This window comes from Mus pahari, chromosome 1 (assembly GCF_900095145.1).
Source record: "Mus pahari chromosome 1, PAHARI_EIJ_v1.1, whole genome shotgun sequence".
Taxonomy (NCBI): Eukaryota; Metazoa; Chordata; class Mammalia; order Rodentia; family Muridae; genus Mus; species Mus pahari.
In genome coordinates, this window is record NC_034590.1 from 155,231,051 (window position 1) to 155,256,311 (window position 25,261).

Below are 25,261 nucleotides of genomic sequence, written 5' to 3' on the forward strand. Positions count from 1 at the left end.
CCATCATTGGGAAGAGAGGCCCCTTGGTCTTGTAAACTTTGTATGACCCAGCACAGGGGAAGGCCAGGGCCAAGTAGTGGGAGTGGGTGGGTAGGGGAGCAGGGGCGGGGGAGGGGTATAGGGAGCTTTCGGGATAGCATTTGAAATGTAAATAAAGGAAAAACAAACAAACAAACAAAACAAAACAAAAGAAATCCCTCCAAAATGTCACCATCACCTTTGGTGATCTTTTGTCTGTCTCTTCTGTGCATCTGTGTGTCTAATCAAGGTTTATTTTTAAGCGTTTAGTTTCTACTCAACTTTACCTAACCATTGTACATTAGTCAAAAAATGCCAAGCTGGTGCAACTGGCCCACTGGCTATTCAATAACCCTAATTGGAGACCTACAGTGATGTGGTCAGAGGAATTAAAATGGAGACTAGTTTCCCCTTGCCTTCCCAGGTCAACTAAGTCCCAGCAGACTGTGCAGCATCTCTCAAAATGTCCTGTAACTATGGAAAGATGCGTAGGTCATTATTAAACTATATTGTCTTAGCACTTTCAAATCTAGCCTTCCTGCCTCTGCTCTGTGAAGCTGAGGCTAGGATTTGTAAATCCTGGGTCCTTTTGTTCGGTTTTTGTTTTTGTTTGTTTGCATCATATCCCATGGCTGCAGAGAGACCTAGGGGAGGCTAAGCTGGGTCCCTGGCTGCTGTCCTTCCCCCAGACTTGCTCACCAGTGTCTCAGCTGCAGCGGATCCGACAAGCAGCAATACTGACTTTGTTTATGGCCCTTCAGACAGTCACAGAAGCACTTTGTGTCCTTCAGAGACACCCACATCAGATGAGCAATACTGCTTCCTCAGAAGCAACAGTGGAAACCATGTAACCACACTGATGCTCCAGAGCAAACTGTAGCAGCGAGAGGGCCAGCCCTATGCAAGGGCTTTGGTTTGGTTTGGTTTGGTTTGGGTTTTTTTGTAAGTTCATTTTGTGTGCAAGCTTTTGGAAATATCTGAAGAAATACATTCCATTTAGGTAACAAAATGAGAATATGTTTAACCACAAATGCATACTAATCAGGCATTGATGGGACAATTAGCAAACATTGTACAAACACAGATATTTAAATTTATGTAGCTTAGATTTACTTACCAAAGACTATATTCTACTTTAAGTGCGAGTTAGACTTCCATATAGATTATCAATGAACTTTTAGAAAAGTTATTTTTGAAAATGACACAAGAAAAAGACTATACAACTTTTTCAAAGAATCAAATGTAAGAATTATTCCTTTTTCATAGCCTTTCTTTTACTTCCTATAAGTAATTGTTGTGCTTCAATTCTATCTATCATCTACCTATCTATCTATCTATCATCTATATACTTGGGGGGGGGGCAGGAGGATTTTTGAGTTCGAGCCCAGCCTGGTCTACAAAGTGAGTTCCAGGACAGCCAGGGCTACACAGAGAAACCCTGTCTCGAAAAACAAACAAACAAACAAAAAAAGAAAATAAAAATTACTTTAGGCTCGTTTGAACCTTTAATTGTTAAAAACAGTCTGGCATATTCAATTTTGTTTTGGAGCACAGGTCTGTTCCTTTATTTTTATGTTAGCTGTGCTTGCTTCCATGTTGCAATGCAGAGTTGAAGTCATAACAGATTTTGTGGCCTCTGTTCCGTAAAATATGTAATCTCTAGGTCTTTGTTAAAAAGTTTTTTTTTTCAGGCTTATATTTCCATCATCAAAATTTTACCTCAAAAATATTCTTATGATAGAGATGTTCACAATGGAATCTACAGAACCTGACAATATGTCACATTCTGTTACAAAAAAAAAAAAAAAAGGATTTTGCTATTGTAATTAAGGGACTGGGGATGGAAAGGGTAGACACTGGGTTATTCAGATAACCAGAGTGTGCCGGTTGGGGTGTGGCTCAGAGGAGGAGCATCTGCTGAGCGGAGATGCTGACAGTGGAGAGGGATGCTGAGAGATGCGCTACAGCATTGGTTGCAAAGTTAGGGGGAGGAGGTCCAAGCAGAGGAAGCGTCAGAGCAGGTAAGGGAGGACAATCCCGGGAGCAACCACATGGTGGCTCACAGCCATCTGTAATGGGATCGGATGCTCTCTTCCAGTGTGTCTGAAGACAGCTACAGTGTACTCACATATATAAAATAAATAAATCTTAAAAAAAAATAATAGTTGCCTTGGTCATGGTGTCTTTTCACAGGAATGGGAACCCTAATTAAGACATATATTTAAAAAAAACCTTATCTTTCCCATGTCCAAAGCTGACCTCTTGAACCCCACCTTAGGGGAGGTAGCCTATATATGTATGTGAATAAAATAAAAGCTTGCTTTAATTAATTTGGTCATGATTTTTGTTGGTGGTCTAGAGGCCACTAAGAATGGCGAGCTCCTGTGGCTCTGATGAAATTGACAAGATTTCCAAGAGCACTTAAGTTTTGTATCTCCTGGTGTTCCTGGGATTTGAAGTGTCATACTTAGCAGGAAACATGCTGTAACGCCTGTTCCAGAACATTTGCTCCTGGTGGATGAGAAGTACCTCCATGGTGCTGTGAAGCCAAGGGAAAGCATCAGACAGACCCAGAATTCCACGGGGTCTCGTTGGAATATAAAGCCATACCTACCGCCCTTTTGGGGGCTGTGGCTGGTACTCACAAAGAACAATATTTCTGAAGAACTTATTCAGGAAATATAGAGTGTTCTCAAAATTCACCCATAAGAAAAGAATCCATTGCTTAAGTTAGGCAAAAGACTTAGAAGGGTTTGTCTATGTGTGGTATGCTGTGTTGTATCCTGGGAAACTGCAGACACTAAACCAACCAGATTGTCAAGAGTCACCTGTGACTCAAGTCTGCTGTAGTCAGGTCGAGTTGAATCAGCACAGACTTTTCCAATTGAAATGCAACAATCTTACTCAGCTTGATCCTGTTTGGATTTAATCATGTCCTGCTCTCAGTTAAAGTGAGAGTATCGGCCCGAGGAAGTCATAATTTAGCAATGGTGGATTAAGGCCGTCATGCCTAGGCTTCCTGATCCTGTACATGACGGGTGGGTGCCATGGGAGATGCTTGGGGCCTGACTCCTCTTGGGTGTATCAGAGACACTTGGGCCTGTGGGTACTCGGGCGTAGCTCTGTGACATGGACTGCATGGGTCTTCAGCATCCCCTGGTCGGATGCTAGGTCCTTGCAGCCTTGTGTTCTCGGTATTTCCAGATACCATTCACCAGGGTGTTCTTTTTACTTTCTCCCTCCTGCCATCATGTCACAACGACACCAGGATAGCATCGTATCTGTGTCTCTCTCCTTAAAGACTATCTCTTAGGCTAGATGTTGGTGGCACAAGCCTTTAATCCCAGCAGGCAGATTTCTGTGAGTTCGATGCCAGTCTGGTCTACATAGTGAGTTCTGCATTGTGAGACTGTCTCAAAAAAAAAAAATCAATAAAATACATCTCATTAAGTACTGAGGCACGGACACCCAAGTACTTTGCAAAAGCTTTGAGTCACATGGTGTGTATGTTCCTAATCCCAGCACACTAGTGGAAAGATTGTTGGAACTGTTCACATAATGTATTGGATCCTATTCCATTCACATTCATCTCCCTAACTCCTCCAATCCCCCCCAGACTCCCAGCTTCCTGGTTTTTAATAACTGTTGACTCTAATTTGTGCTATTTGTATACTTGTGAGGTCAGGACATCCACTGGAGTGTGGTCGACATCCCTAGAACCTCTAGGAAAACTGAGACTCTCCCCCAGAAGTCACTAACTGTCCACAGCCCCTTGATTAACCAGGGTGTGTGTGTGTGTGTGTGTGTGTGTGTGTGTGTACCCTTTCTCACTAGAATGTTGACTGGCTTGGTCTTGCCATCAAGGCATTTTTCCTGTCCTGTCTAGTTTTGCTCCAGCCCTCCCTGACCTCTGACCCTTACAATCTTTCTGTCCTCCCTCCCCCACTTCTCTGGTGGTCTCTAACTGTGACATCTGTGTATCATTTGTGGCTGGAAACTCTACTGACACTTCCCCTCTGCACCCTGACCAGTTGTGAGTTTCTGTTCTAAGTACCATTCATTACACAAGGAAGCTCCTCTGAGAAGGTCTGAGAACTGCCTTAATTTATGGGTAGGGATAAGAATTTAGAGGGCAGTTTGATATCTGTACACTGAGCAGAGTAACAGTGGTAGGTTCATCTGTGGGCCTGTGAGCTCCCCAGCCACAGCCAGATTGCCTGTTTCCATAGCACTGAGCTGTGCTGTGAGGCTGCTGGGAACCGTGATCAATAGTCTTACCCAGATGGGAGCATAATTTCTTTATGGTGAGAACTCTTGAAACATTCACAGAGCAAAGAATTCAGAACCTGTAGCTGGTCTTTGCTACTTGGTGGGTTTTTTTCCCCACCCTTCCTGTCCCTACCACCAGACGAACAATAATAGGGGGAGAGAGGAATTGGGAAAATCCCTGAATCTAATTCCTTTTGGATCTTCTTTGACTATGGTTACTAACTAAAACCAACCTCCCTAAATGACCACCTTGAGGGGCTCTAACATTTAGATACACTTGAATTTCCCAGAAAAAAGTTCCCAGAATTCCAAACATCACACAATCACAGAAACTGTCAGCAGCTGGCCAAACGTCTGCTGGAGTCGAGGCAGATCAAGGTCAGCCTGCTTCGGAAGGTTGGAAGCAGCCCAGCTCTACACCTGGGACTGAAACAAAAGCACATCATCATGGTTTTGTTGTTTTAGGAATCCAAAATTCCAGAGTTCTCACTACAAGAACCTAAACAAGGAATTGAACTCCTAGGACAAGAAACTCAAGAATTTGGGTGAAAAACTCAGCAAAGACATAGAAATGCAAGAGGAAAGCACTTCCTAGAAAAGAAAAACTCTAAATCAATTAAGTGCTGAAATTAAAAGTTCACACCACACACCCAACACCTTATACTGTATTTTTTTTAAAAAAAATCAACTAAAAGCTGGCTGTCGGGGTACATACACTTGTAACCCCATCACCCAGGTGAGGCAAGAGGATCTCATCAGACCTGCCTGGGCGACATAACAAGATCACCCCCATGCCACCCCCAAAAAAGAAAGAAAAAAATCTCAAACTGGAATAATGACTCAAATATATGACCAGAAACTATATTGGTATTGGAAGAAAACGGGTCTGCTTTGACTCAGCTGGGCAAAGATGAGAAAAGAGGTTCAGATTCAAGCTGGAGGAGACACACTTATGGTCAATAGAAATGCTTTTATTTATAAAATAGCTACTTAAATATAAACACTTCATAAGAGGCTCTGACCAGTGGTGCAGCCGTGGATGGGTGTCCACAGGCAAGTCCTGATTCACCAGGGCTTTAAGGCCAAATGTGCAGCTGGAAGAACAGCAGCTGAAGGATGGGGAAGACCTGGAGTCTAAGACCCACACTGAGACAAGTCTCTCGGGCCATTTCCTCACATGAGAGTTCAGCAGCCACCTTCCAGCCTTGGGTTTGAGGTCTCATTAGGCACTTTAGCATCTGTCTGACTTTGAATATTATCTCTGACGTGTGGCAGTAGGTGGTGAGAAGGAAAATTCGTATCTCCAACTCTAAGACGAGCTTCTGGGGCCACGGATCCTACCTACTTCAAATAAGCCACGTGGTTGTCTTGAGCACGGGTGGCGGTGACTAGTCGGCAGCAGAGTGCAAGGGTGGAAGGGGGCGGGGCAGGCATCCCTCTTCCACCGGCAGAATGAATACATTCAGTGGCTGGCCAGAGGGCTGAGCCCTCTAGTCTAGGGAAGTCCGTCAGTTATCGAGTACAGGGAGAAAGGTTAGGAGACACCTCAGAGATCAAATAAAGTTGAAATGAGTGTCAGGGAAGAGGCAGCTGACCATGTTCGAAAGGTAAGAGAACCTTTCAGACACACGGTCAGGAGAAAGGTTAGACTGTAAACACTCAACGGGGAAGCACTGAAAGGTTAGCATGCTAAGAACTAGGAGTGAGGGGCAAGTGTCAGAGAGAAGGCTGCCGGGCACCCGGGTGTCTCGGACACTCTGACACACCAGGTTTGGTGTGATCGTGACAAGACTGTCCCCGTGAATGGAGGAGCTCTCGGAGCCGGCTCCTCCTCATCCCGTGACTGCTCAGTCGACCGTGGAGTGCGGCAACCAGTGCCAGCATCCGCTGAGGCTGGCACAGCTTCCCGCGTACAATACTGCTTTTCTGATTGGGAACGTCTCATTTCCCAAAGCTGACACCGGCACTTGGCCTGCTTCTTGTGGACACGGAATCACTGGCAAACCTTTGGGGTCCAGCCACTTCAAATTCTAGCGAGCATCAAAGTGTACAACCCAATCAGAACAAAGCTTATCTTGCGCTCCGCGTTATGGATAGGCAGTGTGGTGGGGCCCTGCTCGGAGCAGGAACCTGGAGCCCTCCAGAACCTTCCGTAGGACTGAAAGCGGCAGCAAGGCGGGGCAGGAGGCAACTTGGCTCAGGTGTACTCGGTTTTCCGGATATAGTTGGATGGGACGTAGCCCTTTCTTCCATTAACTTCAGCCAACCACCACTCTGTATTGCCTGTGACGTCTTTAAACTCAAGGATCCTGAGTCTCTGATTGGCTAACACACTCAGTTCATTTGGGTTTCGTGCCTTGAAGGAATAGATGGCGAAATAGACCTGTGTGAGGGAGAGAGAGGGTTAGAAGCCGGCGGGCAAACGGCAAGGCATTGCCGTGAAGGCAGCAGTTCGCACTGCTGTGCCCTGAGGGCCTGAATGCGGTTTTCCTTTTCGGCTTTTTGAAAACAGGGTTTCTCTGTGTAGCCCTGGCTGTCCTCAAACTCACGAGATCGCCTGCCTCTGCCTCCAGAGCACTGACTGGAATTGAAGACGTGTGCCACCATCTACCCTGCTTAAAGTTGATTTTCTAACCTGATTTAACTTAGAGTTTTCATAGCTAGATATGACTGGACTATTCCACAGAGAACTGGGCCGAGGAAAAGTAAAGTGAAACCATCTGTACGTGGCGGCAAATGCTGTCATCCCAGGGCTCAGGAGGCAGAGGCAGGAGTGGTGGCACCAACTGGAGCCAGCCTGGGGTAAGCAGTGGGGCCCTGTTTCAAAAACAAAGACCTCTCAAGAATGTTTCAGAATGGCCTTAAAGAAAAGCCACATGGAACCTTTGGTCAATATGGAAGAAGGGTGAAACTTTCTGTGCCCCAATTCTATATTCCACCTAGAAATTATCAATTAGCATAGTTTAGCATACTGGTTTAGCCTGCTCCAAACCCTAGATTCCATTCCCAGAACAGGAAAGAAAAAACCCCAAGCCAAACAAATATATTAGTATGCAATTATTCTCAAAGCAAGAAAGGTCAATCTGTAGGTGCCATAAATAGGGCCCAACATAGGGGTGGAGCATGCTCAGTGATGGGCGAGGCCATGAGACCCCAGGGGACAGATAGGCTAGGACTGACTTCCCTATCAGCATGTCAGAAAGTAGTGTCCACTCAGGTTCAGAACTGGGACATCTGTCCTAAGCTGTCTGTCAGCAGAAAGTATCACCAGACAGAAGCCAGCAGCCTCCACTCTCAACTGTGACATCAAAGCCAGAAATGGCCTTTGGAATCCAGACTCCAAGAGAGGGGACACAACACAGACCATATCTCCTAACATTGGTAAGAAGACCCACTGCTATGTGAGCCTCCACAACAAAGGTGCAGCTTTGAGTCAACATGGGGGACCAAAACGGGGACAGAAGGGTGACACCTGGCTCCCAGGCCTGAGCAGGCTGAGCAAAACCAGGAAAAACTTAAAACAGCCCTGGTCCTTCTGGACTCTAGGACTAAAAACATGGCTGGGTGGGTAAAGGCCTGAATGGGTGGCAGGTTAAGCAGCCTCCACACTCTGGAAGGATTCATGAGTGTGAAGAGCAAAATACAGGCTTCATCTTGACATCTTTTAAATGCCCAGAGATAAGGCAGTAGGGCCCTGGGGATGGCCTGGCAGTGTCTGTGGAAGCGGGGGTGGTGGGGGATGGTACAGAAGCAGGGGAGCTGCTCCTTAGGACAGCACAGTTCTGGGCTGTGTAGGACAGGACTGCATTGCAGGCCCTGCCTGGTCCCCTCCCACACTCACTCCACGTCTGCCGCCTCTGGACGTACCTGGTTGCCCTCTGTCTCGCTGCCCCCGAGCCCTCTGTCTCCGTCTTCTGGAGCCTGACAAGTTCTTGCAGAGCCTTTTATAGAGTCACCGCCTTGGTCATTTCTCCCTGGCACAGAGTAACCGGCCACTTCTGAATTCGGGGAGCCTCGCTGGCAACCCCTCAAGGTTGAAGCAGGATGGCTGATGTCTCTGGCGCCATCTGCAGGGTTCCCCAGCCTGCGCTGGAAGGAAAAGTCTGGGTCTGAAGAGCACGCAGAAGGCCCAGTGTCTGGGTTCCCTGTGTTCGAGGACACCCCGAGACTTTCGTGAGCACAGTCCTTCAGTGGAGATGCATCCTGAGGCTGCTTCAGGGCAAGTCCTGAGTTGAAGGACACAGTCATGTTGTTGGAGTTGAAGGTCAAGGCGCTGTGGCTGCTCTGGCGATGGCACCTGGGGGAGGAGCCGCTGTGCTCTGACTCTGTGGAGGAGTGGCTGGCCACCGAGGCATCGGAATGGCTGCAGCGAGGATTGTAAGGCTTCAGGAAGGAGCTGTAGACAAAGCCTTTGGTGACTGCAGAAGAAAAGAAAACAGCTACAGCCTGGAGCAAGAGGTGTGGGGGATGGAGCAGGATGTGGGGGATACCAAGGAATTTTCAAAGTACTGTTTAAAAGCTAGGTCAGTGGGGTTGGAGCAATGGCTGGGCAGTTTAGAACATAGGCTGCCCTTCCAGTGACCTGGGTTCGATTTCCAGCACCCACATGGCAGTCACAACCATCCATAACACCAGTTCCAGGAGGTCCAACACCACCTTCTGGACACAGGCACACCAGGCATATGTGGTGCACAGACATACACACAGCTAAATCACCATACTCAAAAGCAAAGGAAACAAACAAACAAACTCAAAAAAGCTTGGGTCAAGAGTGACGAAATCAAATGCTTAGTGGTCCCCAGCTTGGAGCCTCCAGCACCAGAAGATGCCCAGCATCCAGCACCAGAAGATGCCCATACCTATGGCTACCTTCTAGGTCATTCTTATACAACCCTAAAATGACAAGGTGTCTATGGACAATTGACAGGACAGTGAGAAGACAAAATCAGCTGGGCAGTGGTGGCACACGCCTTTAATCCCAGCACTTGGGAGGCAGAAGCCAGCCTGATCTACAGAGTGAGTTCCAGGACAGCCAGGGCTATACAGAGAAACCCTGTCTCGAAAAACCAAAAAAAAAAAAACAAAACAAAAACAAAAACAAAAAAACAAAAAAAACAAAGACAAAATGAAAAATCACGCAGCTCACGCTTGTAACCTCAGCAGTCAGGAGACTACGAAGGATTACTGCAAGTTCAAGGCTAGCCTTGCTGAATTTGGCAATGGCACAGAAGACAATGTGACAGGATCTCCAGAGCATCACTAAACTGAGAGAAGACTCGGGTGGGCTTAAGTTCAAATACACCATGTCTGGCAAAGATGGACTGCAAGGCCGTCCCTGTGCCAAGCCCCTCCGAAAGGCCACCTGCATTCATCCCCCACTCCCCATACACAACAGAACCGTCTCAGGGTCAGGGCACACCAGGACAAGCACACAGCCGTGTCCAGCACATGCTTGCTTCAACAAATTGCCTGATGGTGACAGAAGGCTCTTGGCCACACAGTGTTTCTTGTTTTAAGAAAGAGAAGCCCCAGGACCTGGTCACCTGACTCCTTTTTTTTTATTAAATGCTAGGATTATTTTAGTCTCATCCAACTTTGTCTCTGTTTTGGTCCCAGGCCTCTGCTCATGAAGGAGTCTAGCTTTCTAGAGTAGGGACCGTCCTGGGTCCCCATCATGAGAGGCTGTCTTTGGATGAGGTATGAGGTACATCATCTGACTTCTTACATGGATTCTGGATCCGAATTCTAACTGCAGCCTGGTAAAACATGATCAACAGAGCCACTCCCAAATGCTAAAACTGGTGGAACTCACAGTTTTTTGATTTGAGGGATGTCAAATACGTATCCATTTCATAAGGTAAGTTATAATTACAAGTTCTTTCTGTTACTCAGTTCAGGTTTTGACAAGAGGGTTCCGAAAAAGCCCTGTTCTTCTCAACTTGCTGCATTTTAGAATTGTGGGGAAAAGGATTACACTGACGTCTATAAACCTCCTTCAAAAAGAGAAAGCTATGAATGGTTTGATTTCGAGTCACTCTCTAAACAGCCATGGACGCTGCTGCAGTGGAAAACGGACAAAACCACGAGCTTTATATCATACACACTTTACAGAAGGCAAAGGACACACACAGTGACATCTTTGGGATAAATAATTAACACAACTGTCTCTGAAAGTTGTCAAAACAAGAGCAATCTGAAGCAGGCAGCTTCAGGCTCCACACCCTCTAGAAATCAGGACAATCCTACAGTTTCTATCCCCATCAAAGGCTCACACAGCTTTCTCCTCAGAATCTGATTACCCAGCGCTCACCTCCGTTGTCCACAAGCCAGCGGTTCTGGCTGCCCATGGGGTCCTTCTTTTTGATCACGCCCACCAGGTCACCTTCCAAAAGGGAGACATCCAAGTCCTGCGCAGCGTTGAAGTTCCGCTGGACGTGGAAGAGCTTTTCCGGTGGGTACCTCGCCAGCAGGGAGCTCCGCAGCTCTTCCGACTGCAGCATGTAGCTTGGCTGAAAGGCAGAACAGGGCCAATGAGAAACCTCGCGGTGGCACCCTGGCAGCCACGGCAGGAGCGAGGCACCAACCCTGAGCCACATTTTATAATCGAGTCAGGCTGTGTTAGGTAAAAAGCACACTGCAATGTTTTAATGTCTCTGAGGCAAGCTAACACCCTTACTTTACGCAACAACAAAACAAAAATATGATTAAAATACGACCGATCAGTCAAAGTTCTGAGGCTGGGGAGTTGCTATAGCCCAGAGGCAGAGAATATTTTTAACATGTGCTTGGGTTCAATTGCTAGTACCAAAATAAAAAAAAAAACAAAACAACCAAAACCAAACCAAAACAAAACAAAACAAAAAAACATTTTAAAACAAGATTATTTATATATGTTATAGTGGTCTGCCTGCACATATGCCTGCAGGCCAGAAGAGGGCACCAGATCACATTATAAATGATTACGAGCCACCCTGTGGTTGCTGGGATTTGAACTCAGGACCTCTGGAAGAGCAGTCAGACCTCTGGAGAGCCATCTCTCCAGCCCCTAAAATAAAATTTAAAATGAAAACAAAATATTCCAAATACCAAGTATATCACTAGGTCTTATATTATTGTTATATAAACCTAAATAATGAGAGTTAAATTAAAGGGAGGAGCTGGAGAGATGGTTCAGGGGTCAAGAGTGTTCTCTGCTCTTGCAGAAGACCTGAGCACCCATGTTAGACACCTCATGACCATCAATGTCTGGAGCCCCAGAGCATCCAACGCCCTCTTCTGCATTCCACAGTTACCTACAGACATAATCTAAAATAAAAATCTTTAAAATGAAAAACTAAAGGCAATAGTAAATCCAATTCTCCCTTGTAAACAAATGCTCACAGGATTTTATGAAGCAAATGCCAATGTAGGGAGGGTGACCCCTCCTTCTTGCCTAGGAGCCCACAGGATCTGATGTATCTTACTGCAAATTTTAAAATATGAAAGACCCGTGTTAAAAAAAAAAATAAAACAAAACACAATGCTACTCCAAAGAAGTCATTAAAGGTTTGGCTGTGTTAGCCTAATACAAGATCAAAACCAAGCCTGACTCATTTCCCTTAATTAACTTATCAGTGTACCAGTGCTTCACTAAGATCCAAGAATGATTCAGGAGGCAGCTTGAGATTCACACCAAAACTCCAGGTGCTCCCAGCTGGGTATCAGCAACCACATCAGTGATGCCCGAGATGGAACAGGCCCGACCAATAACCTCAGGTTCTCCCTTGGTTATGTAGTCAAGACTCCCACACACTGCTCACGTGCAGAGGCACAGCAGGCTGTTCAATATTAAATATGTCTAACTGCACAGTGCTCATGTGCTGGGCAGCTCCACACCTTAACTCCGTTAAGCCTGGTAATGGCCCTGTGATGGAGGGCTGGCCATTATCAACTGCCGTCCGGAGACGAGGAGTGAGGCGACGCACTTAGATGTCCAGTGTGCACAGGTCAGTCCCGGGAGCCACACTAGGTGCCTACTCACCATGCCCAGAAGGGTCTTCCGTGATGATTGGCGGTCTGTGGTTTTCCTCTCAAAGGGCTTCCTGGGCGCTGGGAGGGACTCGGGGAAGAAAGTGAAGACCTGGAGCTGCTGTAGCACCCGGCTGTGCTCCTCAAGGAAGATGGCAATCAAGTTGCCTTCTCGGTCGGTGGCTTTCAGTAACTGCAGCCCATGGGAGTCAAGAAGGAAAGGAGAGGACACAAATGAAGGACCCCTGGCCAAAGTCTTTAGAGCAGCGGTTCTCAGCCTTCCAACCCTTTAATACGGTTCCTCATGTTGTGGTGACCCCAACCATAAAATGATTTTCATTGCTATTTCATAACTGTCATTTTGCTTCTGTCATAAATCATAATGGAAATCTCTGTGGTTTTGATGGTCTTAGGTGACCACACTATGGTCAGCAGTAGTTGGCTGAATTATTGCCAAAATGGCAGCTGATGCAAGAGACAAGGCTTGGCCACTACTTTTGAGCCAGCCCTTAAGATGGAAAGAGATGTTTGAACACCTCAGGCTTCACGGCACCATGAATGGACCAAGAATCCCTGATGGGCAGGACCTAACGACCCTACTGTGAATTCCAGAAAGTACCAACCGTTTTTCAGCGCTGACTCGGCCCCACACGGAAAGACTCACCGATAGCAGCGGCTGCAGCTGCTCCAGGGCCTGTTGCACGAAGTCACAGTGGGCTTCGGCATAGCCATGGATGCAGTTGGTGAAGAGGCTCTGGGCGTACTGCTGGAACTTGGGCAGCTCGTCCAGCAGCTGCGAGTTCAGGGCCTCGTAGTTGTTTCGGGCCGACTGTAGCTCCTCCAGAGTCTTCTTGTCCTTCAGCTTCTCCGCTCGCTCAGTGCAGTTGTAGAAGTCCAAGAGCTTGTCGAATCGCTTCTGCACCAGCTTGTAGGGCCCAGTGAACATGTTCAACAACTGGTTTAAGGGATTGATGACGAGCCGCTCGGTCCTCTCCTTCTGTGGGGACAAGAGAGGCACCTTGCACCCAGGCACACCTTTAATCCCATCACTCAGGAGGCAGAGGCAGGCGGATCTCTGAGTCTGAGGCCAGCCTGGTCTACAGAGTGAGTTCTGGAATAGCCAGGGCTACACAGAGAAACCCTGTCTCAAACAAAACAGAAAAAGCATGTTGCTCGGCTGGTAAGCACCTCATTTTCTGCCTCCAAAGCACTCTGGTGAAGGTTGATTTGGTCATGCCTGATACCCCTCCTTGCTCTTGGGCCAAGGCGACCCTGTGCAGAACCATAGCCACACCTTACCAGGATTTACCTGGCAATCCTCACAATCAGGCCTTTGCCCACTTAGCTTCTTCATTGCTGAATAGTAAAGTACACGTCAGTCTGGTGTGTGACGAGTCTGTATGGCTCGTCTCCTTGTCTAGGAGCTCAGTGTGAGTGCTGACGTCTGGGACTGCACCCTCTTCCTCATTTTCTAGGCCAGCGGTTCTCAACCTGCGGCTAATGATCCATTTGGGGGTCAAATGACTCTTGCACAGGGGTTGCATATCAGATATTTATATCATGACTCTTAACAGTAGCAAAATTACAGTTATAAAGGGCTAATGGAATAATGTCATGGTTGGGGGTCACCAGAGCATGAGGAACTGCATTCAAGGGTCGCAGCATCAGGAAGGCTGGGAACTGCTGATCAGTGATTACTGCATGCTAAAGCCCACTTGTGTCTTTCAGAGGGTATTTTTCTCTTATTCCTCCTAGAAAGACAGACGTGGACATTGACAGTACGCCACTACACACATAAAAACATAAATAGGTAATCGATATCGTATGTATGATCTGATATGTGCAGGAGCATGTGCGTACGGATGCTGGAGGACACCACTGGGGTCGTGCCTCAGGGGCTCCTTGCTGTCCTGAAATACACTAATAAGCTCGGATGGCTGGCCAAGCAAGCTTCCTGTCCCTACCTCCCTGGTGCTGAAAACAAGTGAGTGCCACCACCCCTGGTATTGTTTAACAAGAGGACTGGGCACGGATCTTAGGTCCTCGAGCCCTTTGTCAGTTGTAGTGACATATTATTAAAGGGATTTCCTGTTGAAGCTGGAGAAAGTTTCCCCCTGTGGGCAATTCTGCAAAGAGCTCTAACAAGCCATAATCCCACACAGTTGCGTAGCCCCACTGCTCTTTGGAGTTCCTATGCAATGTGACCTTTAGCACTTTCTCAATCCCTGATGCCTCTGCCTCTGCCTCTGCCTCTGTGGAAGGGACTTCTGTGTGAGCTGTCCTATGAGAGGACCCTGGGAAGGGAGCCAAGCCTTGAAAGGGGGTGGAGGGTGAACAAAGTTACTTACAAACCGTGTGAAGAGCTGGTCACTGATGTAGCGATGCACCTTCTCGAACTGTTCCAGGTCATGATGTCCCCTCTCCATGCACAGATCCCATATGCTCATGGCTGCCACCACCTTCACGCATGCAGATTCCTGGAGCCCATGAAGAAGACACGAGTGAAAATCCAAAGAGCCTCCTGGTCTTCGCCAGTCGCCCTGTGCAGCAGCCTGTGCTGACTATCCTACCAAGCAAATTCCCCTATCTCAGGCAGTCTTTTCACTCGGAAACAAGCATGCCTTTATAAATGATGTATGGGGCACAGAGAAAAGAACTGTAGAACTACAGAGACCGGTGACATTTTTTTAATACCCTGGATGGTGGTGGTGGCGGCACACACCTTTAGTCCCAGGACTCAGAAGTAGGCAGATACCTGAGTTCCAGACCAGCCTGGTCTACAGGGATAATAAATTTCAGGACAGCCAGGGCTACACAGAGAAACCCTATCTTGAGAGAGAGAGAGAGAGAGAGAGAGAGAGAGAGAGAGATCTCATATGTGTGTGTAATTATGGGCACTTATAGACACTTGTAGAGGCCAGAAGGAACATTGCATCCCCTGGAAAGAGGTTTTCTCTTTTTAATATGGAAGGCATCACAAATTTTTATGTCATCCATAAGCAGGAACCACACTAATCTTTCCTGTACTGTCCTGATTTTAAGTACTAAACTGTCAAACCAAGCACACAACAGTTTTCTTTTTCTTTCTTTCTTTTTTTTTTTTTTAAGATTTATTATTGTATCTAAGTACACTGTAGCTGTCTTCAAGCGTACCAGAAGAGGACACCAGATCTCATTACGGATGGTTGTGAGCCACCATGTGGTTGCTGGGATTTGAACTCATGACCTTGTTCTTAGCACATCACAGAGCTTTCTCCTAAACTGAGCATATATTCAGACACAAAGCAAGTCTCAACAGTTGCAAGACCGTTGAAATGATATCCTGCATCCTCTCTGACCACCATGGGTCAAAGCTGGATGACAGCCTCCACAGAAACAACAGAAAGCTCACAAACTGAGACTGAACCACGATGAGAAATGGGTCAAGATGGGAAACTAAGAAAGAAAAGCTTTCTAGAATTGAATGAAACTGAAAACACAGCCTACCTGAACTCACGGGACACAACAAAGATGTTAGTTCTAAGAGGCGGAGTCATAGCACTAAGTGCCTACATAAGAAAAAAAAAATCATACCCAGAAAGAACAGATGTCAAGAAATAATTAAACTCAGGTCTAAAATGAATAAAATAGAAATGACAGCAAAACAAACAATCAATCAATGAAACAGAGTTGGCTCTTTGAGAATCGGTAAGATTGACAAGCACTTAGCCAAATCACCTAGAGGTGGAGAGAGAACATCCAAATTAACAAAATTAGAATGAACAGGGGCATAACAACAGACACTGAGGAAATCCAGAGAATCATAAGGACATACTTTTAAAAAACCTGAATGCCACCAAATCGAAAATCTGAAGAAGAAAAAAGGATAATAATTTCTTGAAACGTACTGCTTACCAAAGTCAATTCAAGATCAGACACACAATTTCAAAAGACCTGCACGCAACAGTGAAATAGAAAGTGGCATTCTTTAAAAGTCTCCCAACCAAGATGAGCCCGGGGCCATGAGATTTTAGTGCAGAAGTCTACCAGACTTTTTTTTTTTTTTTTTTTTTTTGAGACAGGGTTTCTCTGTATAGCTCTGGCTGTCCTGGAACTCACTTTGTAGACCAGGCTGGCCTTGAACTCAGAAATCCGCCTGCCTCTGCCTCCCCGAGTGCTGGGATTAAAGGCGTGCGCCACCACGCACAGCTTCAAAGTATCTTTATATGAAGACGTTATGATAAGTACATAAATGACACTAAAAATTCCACTGGGAAACTCCTACAACTGATAAATAGTTTCAGTGAAGTGGCAGAATATAAAATTAAATCACAAAAATTAGTAGCCCTCCTATATACAAATAACAGACAGACTGAGAAGCTCATAAAACACCACCCTTCACAAGAGCCTCAAAAAATAGAAAATATTTTGGGGTAACTCTAACCAAGCAAGCAAAAGACTTGTAAGACTAAAACCTTTAAGACATTGAAGACAGAAATGGAAGACAATAACAGGAGATGGAAAGACGCCCCATAAGACATTGAAGACAGAGATGGAAGAAGATAACAAACAGGAGATGGAAATATCTCCATGCTCATGACCAGTAGGGTTAACATAGTAAAAATGGCCACCCTACCACTCTACAGATGCAACACAATCCCCATCAAAATTCTAACATCATTCTTTACAGATCCTGAAAGGTCAATTTTCAACTAAAACAATCCTGACGAATCAAAGAAATGGTTGTATCACCATTCCCAATTTCAAGCAATATTGGAGAGCTTTAGTAATAAAAACATGTGATCAATGGAATCAAACTGAAGACCCAGACATATATCCACACATCGATGGCCTCCTGATTTTTGATAAAGAAGCCAGAAATACACACTGGAAAAAAGACAGCATTTTCAACCAAAGATGCCGGTCCAAAGAAGATGGCAGAGAGATCCATCCTGTACAAAACTCAAATCCAAATAGGTCAAAGATTTCAACATGAGAGCAGAAACACAGATCTGAGAGAAGAGAAAGTGGGGGATAGTCTTGAACTCTGGCACAGAAGGCTTTTGAACTGAACATCATTATCACGGACACTAAAGTTAACCATTAATAAATGGAACCTTGAGAAACAGAGATGCTTCTGCACAGTAGAGGACACCATCGTTAGTTAAGACAGAGCTGCAGCCTACAGAAGGGGAAAAGGATTTTACCAACTACACAGCTGATAAAAGGCTGACAACCAAAATATATACAGAACTCAGGAAACTGGGTATGAAGAAAACAAAAATCCCAATTTAAAAACAGGGGACAGACAACACAGAATTCTCAAAAGAGGAAACTCAAATGGCTGAGAAGTACTTTAAAAAGAGATGTTCAACATCCTTAGCCATCAGGGAAATGCAAATCAAAACTACTTTGGGATTTCATCTTACACCAGTCAGAATGTCAAGACCCATAAAACAAATGACAGCTCACACTGGTGAGAATGTGGAGTAAGGGGGACACTCATCCATTGCCGGTGGGACTGCAAAGGCAGCCATAGATCCTGCTATGCCAGTCTGGGGCACACACACAGAGGATGCTTGCTCAGCCATGTCCACTGCTGCTCTATTCATAACAGCCAGAGTCAGAAAACAACCTCGATGGCAACCAGTGCATGAGTGGATAAGGAAAACTTGGCTCATCACACAGTGGAGTATTACCCCGCTGCTTAAAAAAAATGAAATCCGGGTGTGGTGGCACACACCTTTAATCCCAGCACTTGGGAGGCAGAGGCAGGTGAATTTCTGAGTTTGAGGCCAGCCTGGTCTACAAACTGAGTTCCAGGACAGTCAGGGCTACACAGAGAAACCCTGTCTCGAAAAACCAAAAAAAAAAAAAAAAAAAAAAAAAAAAAAAGAAATCATGAAATTCACAGGTAAATGGATGGGACCAGAAAAACATCCTGAGTGAGGTAAGTCAGACCCAGAAAGACAAGTATGGTGTTTGCTTATATGTGGATGTTAGCTGTCAAGTCAGAGAAATAATCTCAATGTGAAGAACCACAGAGGTCAGGTGGAGGGATGGGATTGGGGAGGGGGACAGCTCTTCCTGGGAAGGGGAGTAGAATAATAGAATAGTTATGGAAGGAGCATGGGAGAGGGGAGGGTCAAGGGGCTGGGCTGGGCTGGGCAGATCAAACATGGAGGGAGAGGGAGGAGTGGGACAGGGAGGGAAGGCTAAAACTAAGAGTTATTTGAGGGGGTCATACACAAACCTAATACAGTATAAGCTTCCTAAACTATGTATGTATAATGAAGGCAATCAGAATGAAGTCGCCAAATGGCCCGGTAAACATAGCCCAAGCCGGACATCTCTCATCACCAGATAAAGCTTCAGTCCTGGGAACGGGTTGCATTTATTTGCGTTGTTGGCCAAAGGCATCCTCTAAAACAACCCAGGCTGTTGAAAAGGCTCTCCACAAACTGGTGGCGAGACCTGATGCTGAAAATAACATCTACACAACCCACTGAGCATGGGGGTGGGGTGGGGTCTAGCTGGTGCCTGCCCAGAGCCTCCCTCCTGCTGGCTAGTGTTCTTGGGAGGTTCTCTGCCTGCGACCACAGGAGAAACCTAAGGACCAACCCAGCTACAAACCCTCTGGCCCGTGGTCTCCTGCACAAGACACCCATGTACAATGGTAGCACAAAGCTTGAGAGTAACCAACCAGTACCTGATCTACAGCCCGCTCCATGAGTTAGAACCCAGACCTTGGGTGACCGAGAACCAAGACTAGATGGACAGCCAGGGATTTAGGGGAAAATCAAATACCACTCTTCTACAAAACGATCATGGCAATCAAATGACACTTAAAGACATTCTGCCATACTCAGATCAGTGCCTTGCTCAGCCACCAGAGACGCTTCCTCCAGCAGCAGGTGGGAATAGCCACCCACAGCCAGACATTATGCAGAGCGAGAGATCTCAGATCACCCAGCCCTGATCCTCCCCACAAGGATCGGGGACCCTGAAGAAGAGGAGGTGGGAGGAGTGTAAGAGCCAGCAGTGGCGGAGACCAAGGAAACAACGCTTTATCCCTTAGACGGCTATTGCTGTCAAACGAAGACAGAAAGGGTGGATTCAGATGGGAGGGGAGGAGGGAGAGGAAATCATAATCAGAATATATCACATAGGAAAAAAAATCTATTTTCAATAAAAAAAATAAAGTGCTTACCTTTTAGAATGTGTTAACTAGTGAATAACTCAATAAAAAAAAAAATAATAAGAAAAAGCACCCCGTGGAAAAGCCTTCATTTCAGTCCAGACTGCTTTCATTAAACAATGTCCTGGGTGAGCAAGTAAATGGAAGAAAACTGTCCCTAACTACGGCGATGGCGACACTCACCCGTATATGCTGGAGGTAGAGGGACAGGTCTCGGATAAAAGATTTAATCAATCTCTCCTGCATCCGGAAGTTCTTTTCTGTCTCTTCAAACACTTCATCTTTTAGCTGTAGAGGAGGAATGCTTTTAGAGACTCTGGTCTTCCGCTCAGCAGACATTCCACCAAATCTGTAAACCCGCAGCTTCCCTGAATCACACCGAGCTGAGTTTGGGACCTGCCTATTTCCAAACTGACCTCACAGCCCAGTGTCCTGGTGGGGCTGCTACCCTCTGCATTCCTGGCACTGCCCCATCGCCCACCAGGTCCTTCCCTTGTACTTGCTCCAGCCTGGTTGCCCTTCCCCCATCCCCTCCACAAAGGGTCAGATGAACTTTCACCGGCTGTTTAACAGCAGTGCAACAGTGTTCAGAAACAAAGTGCAGGCCATGGCAAGTGAATCCCTGCTGCCATGTGCCTTCCGTGCTTTTACCACCTGTATGTGGCACTCGGGATGACCTGTGGAGACTTTCCAGGTCTGCAACCGCCAAGCTGGGGTTCAAATTGCTCAGTCTCCTACTTTCATGGTTTCCTCTTTGTAACATAAGGCATCCATTTAGATGATCTTTTAAATCCCTTCAAGATTAATATGTCTGCATTGTGGATCAGGTTCCCCAAACAGATCATAAGCGTCTTAGAGGTTCGAAGACCACAGTGACTTTTGTATGCTGGCCCGCTCGCCTCCTAATTTGCCTCTGTGCAGATTATAAGCAGCTTGGTAGCTGCAGGGCCCTGTCTCCACTAACTGGCAAAACCAGAGGAGGCACCAAGAAGGGTCCCATGCCAACCCATGCCAACAGCTGCCCTCGGGGCCCTGCAGAGCTGTCAAAGACAGGCTGGGCCCGCAAGCGAGGGGCTCACCTGCGGAGCGAAGCCAGTGAGGTGTTTGAGGTGGCTGCTGACGCGGCTGGACTTCTTGAGGATGGAGTGGATGTTCAGCTTGGAGATCTTCTCCATCAGGCTGTCTTCATCCCCTTTGCGGTACTTAAGCACTAGGAAGCAAGCCAAGGCCACTGGTCAAGACAGCCCTTCCCCCACACCCAAGCTCAATGAGCCTAACAACCCAGACAGGAGGCTTCTCTAAAACGGAACCAAAAGGGACGTTAACCCAAACCACAATGAGTGCTAGCCTTCAGTAACTTATAACTGAACCAAGGATTAGTCTGAAGAACCAGTCGGCACAGAGGCGTGGCTCCCCCGGCAGAGAGAGACTGGCGGCCATGGAAGGGGCTGAGGATAAGAGGAAAGGCAGCAGAGCCAGAAGGTTGGGGTTGGCGGGGGACGTCTGAGTTCGATGCTCAGGTCTGTCATCAATCAAGACTTGGCTTTATAAAAGCCACTTCACCTCTCCGAGCTTACTACTTTGAGTCACCTAAGGTTAGTATACGTTGGTTGTGTATAAAATGAGATATTTATGTGCAATGCTCTCACACAGTACAGCCAGGGCCATACTTCGAGCATATTCACAGAAATCTCTGGAGACTGCGTCGGTGGGAATGGTGATGTGGAGCAGAAAGGACACTCTGCCTCTATGGAAGAGGACATTACATCAGGAGGTCAAACCTAAAGGCAGGGCCCCCATGGGAGAGAGCTCCAAAAGCCACAGTGCCACTCCTTACTGCGGTGACCTGACAGCGGGAGGCAGGGCGTGTTGGCTTCCTGTAGACTCCAGCCCAGTGCACAAGAGTAGGGAAAGGGCCAGGCTGCTGCTCTACAGGACCTGACTCAGTGCAACCTCCTTGCTGTGCCTGTTGAGCATTCACTCAGTGAGAGATGGTGTAGGAGAGAATAAAGCAATCCAGCTCACTCTATGGGGTACCGAGTGGGCGTCTGTTAGCTGACTGCCCAGGGCTGGGGGGAGATGAGGTGCTCACAGCAGAGAGCAGGTCACTGGGCACAGACGGTGATGAGGGGAAGACCCTGCGGGTATCACGGCCCGTCCACCTACACACCTCCCACAGACACGTTTTCTGCCCCACTGCTTAGTCATCCCTGCCTTGTGTCCAACTGTACAGTGATGCTTGTTATCAATGCTCTGTCTCTCACCCTGGCCCCATCACACCAGGCCCTGCCTGGTCTAGCTTTTGGGAAGTAATTCTTCAGAGAAAAACCTTCTAAGGGAGGCTCTGACAGCCAGGAAACTTCCTTATGCGCTTTTCTTACCCAGATCCTTCCGACGTTTATACTCATTAATGTTCACATTGATCTCCTTGACAGCGAGGACCGCGTTGGTTAAAGGCACTTTATCTGGGTGGGATTCTGGGGTGGAATTCAGCAACTCCATCAGCAGCAGCGGGTAACGCATTATTCTCTGTACGGGCTTGATGAGGAAGGAGCCCAGGTTGATATAATTGGTACATCCCCTGGAAAGCAAGCAGAAGAGGACTCCAGTCATCGGCCAACACCAAGGCATCTCTGGGCATCACCCGCTATCCCTAAAGACAGCTTGGTCTTTGACTCTGCATCTGGGTTGCATTCATTCAACAAATACAGTCCTGTACCACACAGCACAGCCGTTACTGTGTGGTACAGGACATTCGATGTTAGGTGACAACGCTGTACTAATCCCACAGAATGCACTACACACAGTGAGGCAGCCATGGTGTCCCCAGGGGTATGAGCTTTGGGAACCACTGTTATAGAGGTGGCTAACCACTGACTGAGAAGTTGCTCTGTGGTGTGTGGCTGTATTTCCCGGGCACTTGATAATTATTAAGCACTATTATAAGCGCTCAACGGCGACCAAAGATATCCTTGTGGTGGGAAGAAAACAAGCAGTAAGTAAATTAATATACAAAGTGGTATTTGGTATTGGTAAATGCTATGAAGAAAATGGCAAAGTAGGCCTAGATTCCTGTCTATAAAGAAATGAAAGCAGCCTTCTAAGGGCTATGAGAAATTCACCAACTAAACGATGTGTGCACCCGGCACCAGGTGGAGGGACTTACCATTCGTGGTACAGGCTCCTGCAGGGTGGAAGCATGAGGGGGAAAAAAGAGACTGTATTAGAGACAGCATCATCTTCTCACCATTATCACAACAAGCCTACTCCGCAGACAAAAGCCACACAGGACAGAAGAAAACTGTGGACACCAATTAGAGAGTGAGCCACCATCTTCCTGGCTGCTTTGTGCCTAAAAATAGCTGACTCAGTTTGACACAAATATCCATCCTTCCTTCCTTCCTTCTTTCCTTCCTTCCTTCCATCCTCTCCCTCCCTCTCTCCTTCCTTCCTTCTAACAAGTCTCACTATATAGCACAGGCTGGCCTGAAACACACTGTGTAGACCATGTTGGACTTGAACTCATTGCAGTCCTGCCTCAGGCTCCTGGTGCTGAAACTAGAGGCATGTGCCACTACCCTGGCTTACTCTACAAGGGATACAATTGGGAAGTCACCTAAGATTTCCATTACTTAATGGAAACCAGCAAGCTACGGCACAGGACACATAATAATGAATCCCTTATGTAATGTTGGCAGGTAGATATCACAAGAAGACATATACACAGGGGACATCTGTGGGAGCCATGCAGCGGGGAAACCATCGAATCTCCTACTTGAGATCCGCCAGGTAGTCCTGAAGATGCTTCTGGGTCTTCTCATCCTTCTCGTATATTTCTAGCAGGGAAATGGCTTCATCGTGGTTCTGGCAGTAAACCCTGTACGTTCCTTCAAGCTCGTCGCGGTGATCAAGAAACACGGGTCCTTTGGAGCACACACAGACACACACTAACATCAGCACTACTCGCGGAATCCTAAATACAGAGTATATCAACAAATGGTACGGCCATTCAAGTCCGCCTGCTACAGGAAACAATAAGACAAGCCATCGCTTTAATAAGCACCCCTGCGATAACTTCAACGATAAATTACTCAAGCCACGAGCGAGAGGACTGTCACCCAGGGATGTCTTTTTCAGAACATGGATTTACAAACTCTGCCTTGATACAGCTTCCAGCCTCCTTTGTGAAGGCAGAGGACAGCATCTGCAAACACGCTCCAAGTCGTCATGTGACCAGGCCACGTGACCCTCTTGTTCTCTACTCTCCAGGAACATGGACACAAGATGAAGAAATGTCTCCAGAGCAGCGGTTTCTAACTCTGTGGTGACACAAGGGTACAATGATCTACTATACTACTTTAATCTGCAATACGATGGTGTTTTGCTTATTTTGGGATTTAAAAAAAATGTTTTTAACTCATGTTTGGCTGCATGTATGTATGTGCACCATGTGTGTGCCTGGTGACCATGGATGTCAGAAGAGGGCATTGGATCATCTGAAACTGGAGTTATAGACAGTTGTGAGTCACCATGTAGATGCTGGGAACCAAACCCAGGACTTGTCTACAGAAGCAACCAGCCCCTCGCATGCGCTTTCTGCGTGTGCTTTGTTATGGGTAACAGGATGCAGAAATGAGCTTGGCCATCCCCACACGGTCACTCCGTGACAGAGGTGAGCAACTAGAACCAGCATTTATGTCTGGTTGAGTGGAATCGAAACTAAAGGTACATGAAACAGTCTGAAAGACATGAACGGATGTCAGTGACAAAATGTCAGGTTACTGTCTCCCTATAATCACACTTAAAGTGAATGCTAAATTTCAGCTAGAAATAAATGAATGAGGAAGCAAATATGTAATTTTTCTTCTCTATCCAGATTCACGACTATAAACAATCTATTCACAGGCTGACAGTTTACAGCCAGTCAGGCATAGTACTGACCCCTAAGTAAGTTTCTACACAGTGGTTTATTAATTTTATTTATGTGTGTGCATCTTCTGGTTCTCACAGAGGGCAGAAGGCGGCATCAGATCCCCCGGAGCTGGAGTTACAGGCAGTTGTAACCCATCTTGCATGAATGCTAGGAGCTGTACAGCGGGTGTTCGTTCTTTCTTAACTGTGACGCCATCTCTCCAGCCGCCTCAACTCTCTGCCTTATTACAAGTATTCTTGCCTTCATCCCTTCTCTCTGTGTAATTTGCTAATGGATTCCCACTTTGACTTACCTTTCTTAGCCTCCCGGACCTCCCCTCCTGGGATGCTCAATCTCTTGTCCACTTGTTACCTACTGAGGACTTGGCCTTGAGGCTGGTCTGCTGCTGGAGCTGATGCTCTCATGCTCCTGGTCCCCTTCCACATCACTGCCACCATCTCTGCCCCTCTTCGTAAGGCTAAACCTCCTGCCTACATCTGAGCCTTTCCATTCCTAAGGCCATATATGACTTTCCCATAATGCCTTCAGCGTATCTGAGTCTGCCATCTAACTTCTTGTTTGACTTAAAGGATGAAAGGAAGAACTACATTCGAACAGAGGCGCTACCAGGCAGGTGGGGTCTGGGCTACTCTAAGTCCTCACTTGGCTGATGTAGCTCTTATATTAACAGCGGCTGAAGTGTCCACTCAAGCACCTTGTAGGACAACACCTGTCACTAACAGTATGACATCCTCACCTGGAAAGTTCTAGGAGACAAAAACACCTCACACCAAAATCAACCCTCATAAACCTTAAAGCAAAGCTCCCCCTTGCAAGAACTTCAACTTGCCAGGCGTGGTGGCGCACGCCTTTAATCC

General features: G+C 46.7%; 1 protein-coding gene across 2 annotated transcripts in view; it reads right to left on the reverse strand.

The window, feature by feature from the left end:
* Positions 1 to 5,239: 5,239 nt before the first annotated feature.
* Dnmbp (dynamin binding protein) overlaps positions 5,240 to 25,261 on the reverse strand; it is a 92,618-nt gene continuing 72,596 nt past the window's right edge. For both annotated transcript variants that reach the window (XM_021198524.2, XM_029541674.1), the window contains 11 exons: positions 23,247 to 23,394; positions 22,638 to 22,655; positions 21,853 to 22,052; positions 20,551 to 20,681; positions 19,655 to 19,759; positions 14,643 to 14,771; positions 12,959 to 13,291; positions 12,308 to 12,487; positions 10,598 to 10,796; positions 8,155 to 8,705; positions 5,240 to 6,670 (listed from right to left, as the gene is read on the reverse strand). In XM_021198524.2, the coding sequence (XP_021054183.1) occupies positions 6,485 to 6,670; positions 8,155 to 8,705; positions 10,598 to 10,796; positions 12,308 to 12,487; positions 12,959 to 13,291; positions 14,643 to 14,771; positions 19,655 to 19,759; positions 20,551 to 20,681; positions 21,853 to 22,052; positions 22,638 to 22,655; positions 23,247 to 23,394 (2,180 nt within the window). In that variant the 3' untranslated portion in view covers positions 5,240 to 6,484. The remainder of the gene's footprint in view (positions 6,671 to 8,154; positions 8,706 to 10,597; positions 10,797 to 12,307; positions 12,488 to 12,958; positions 13,292 to 14,642; positions 14,772 to 19,654; positions 19,760 to 20,550; positions 20,682 to 21,852; positions 22,053 to 22,637; positions 22,656 to 23,246; positions 23,395 to 25,261) is intronic.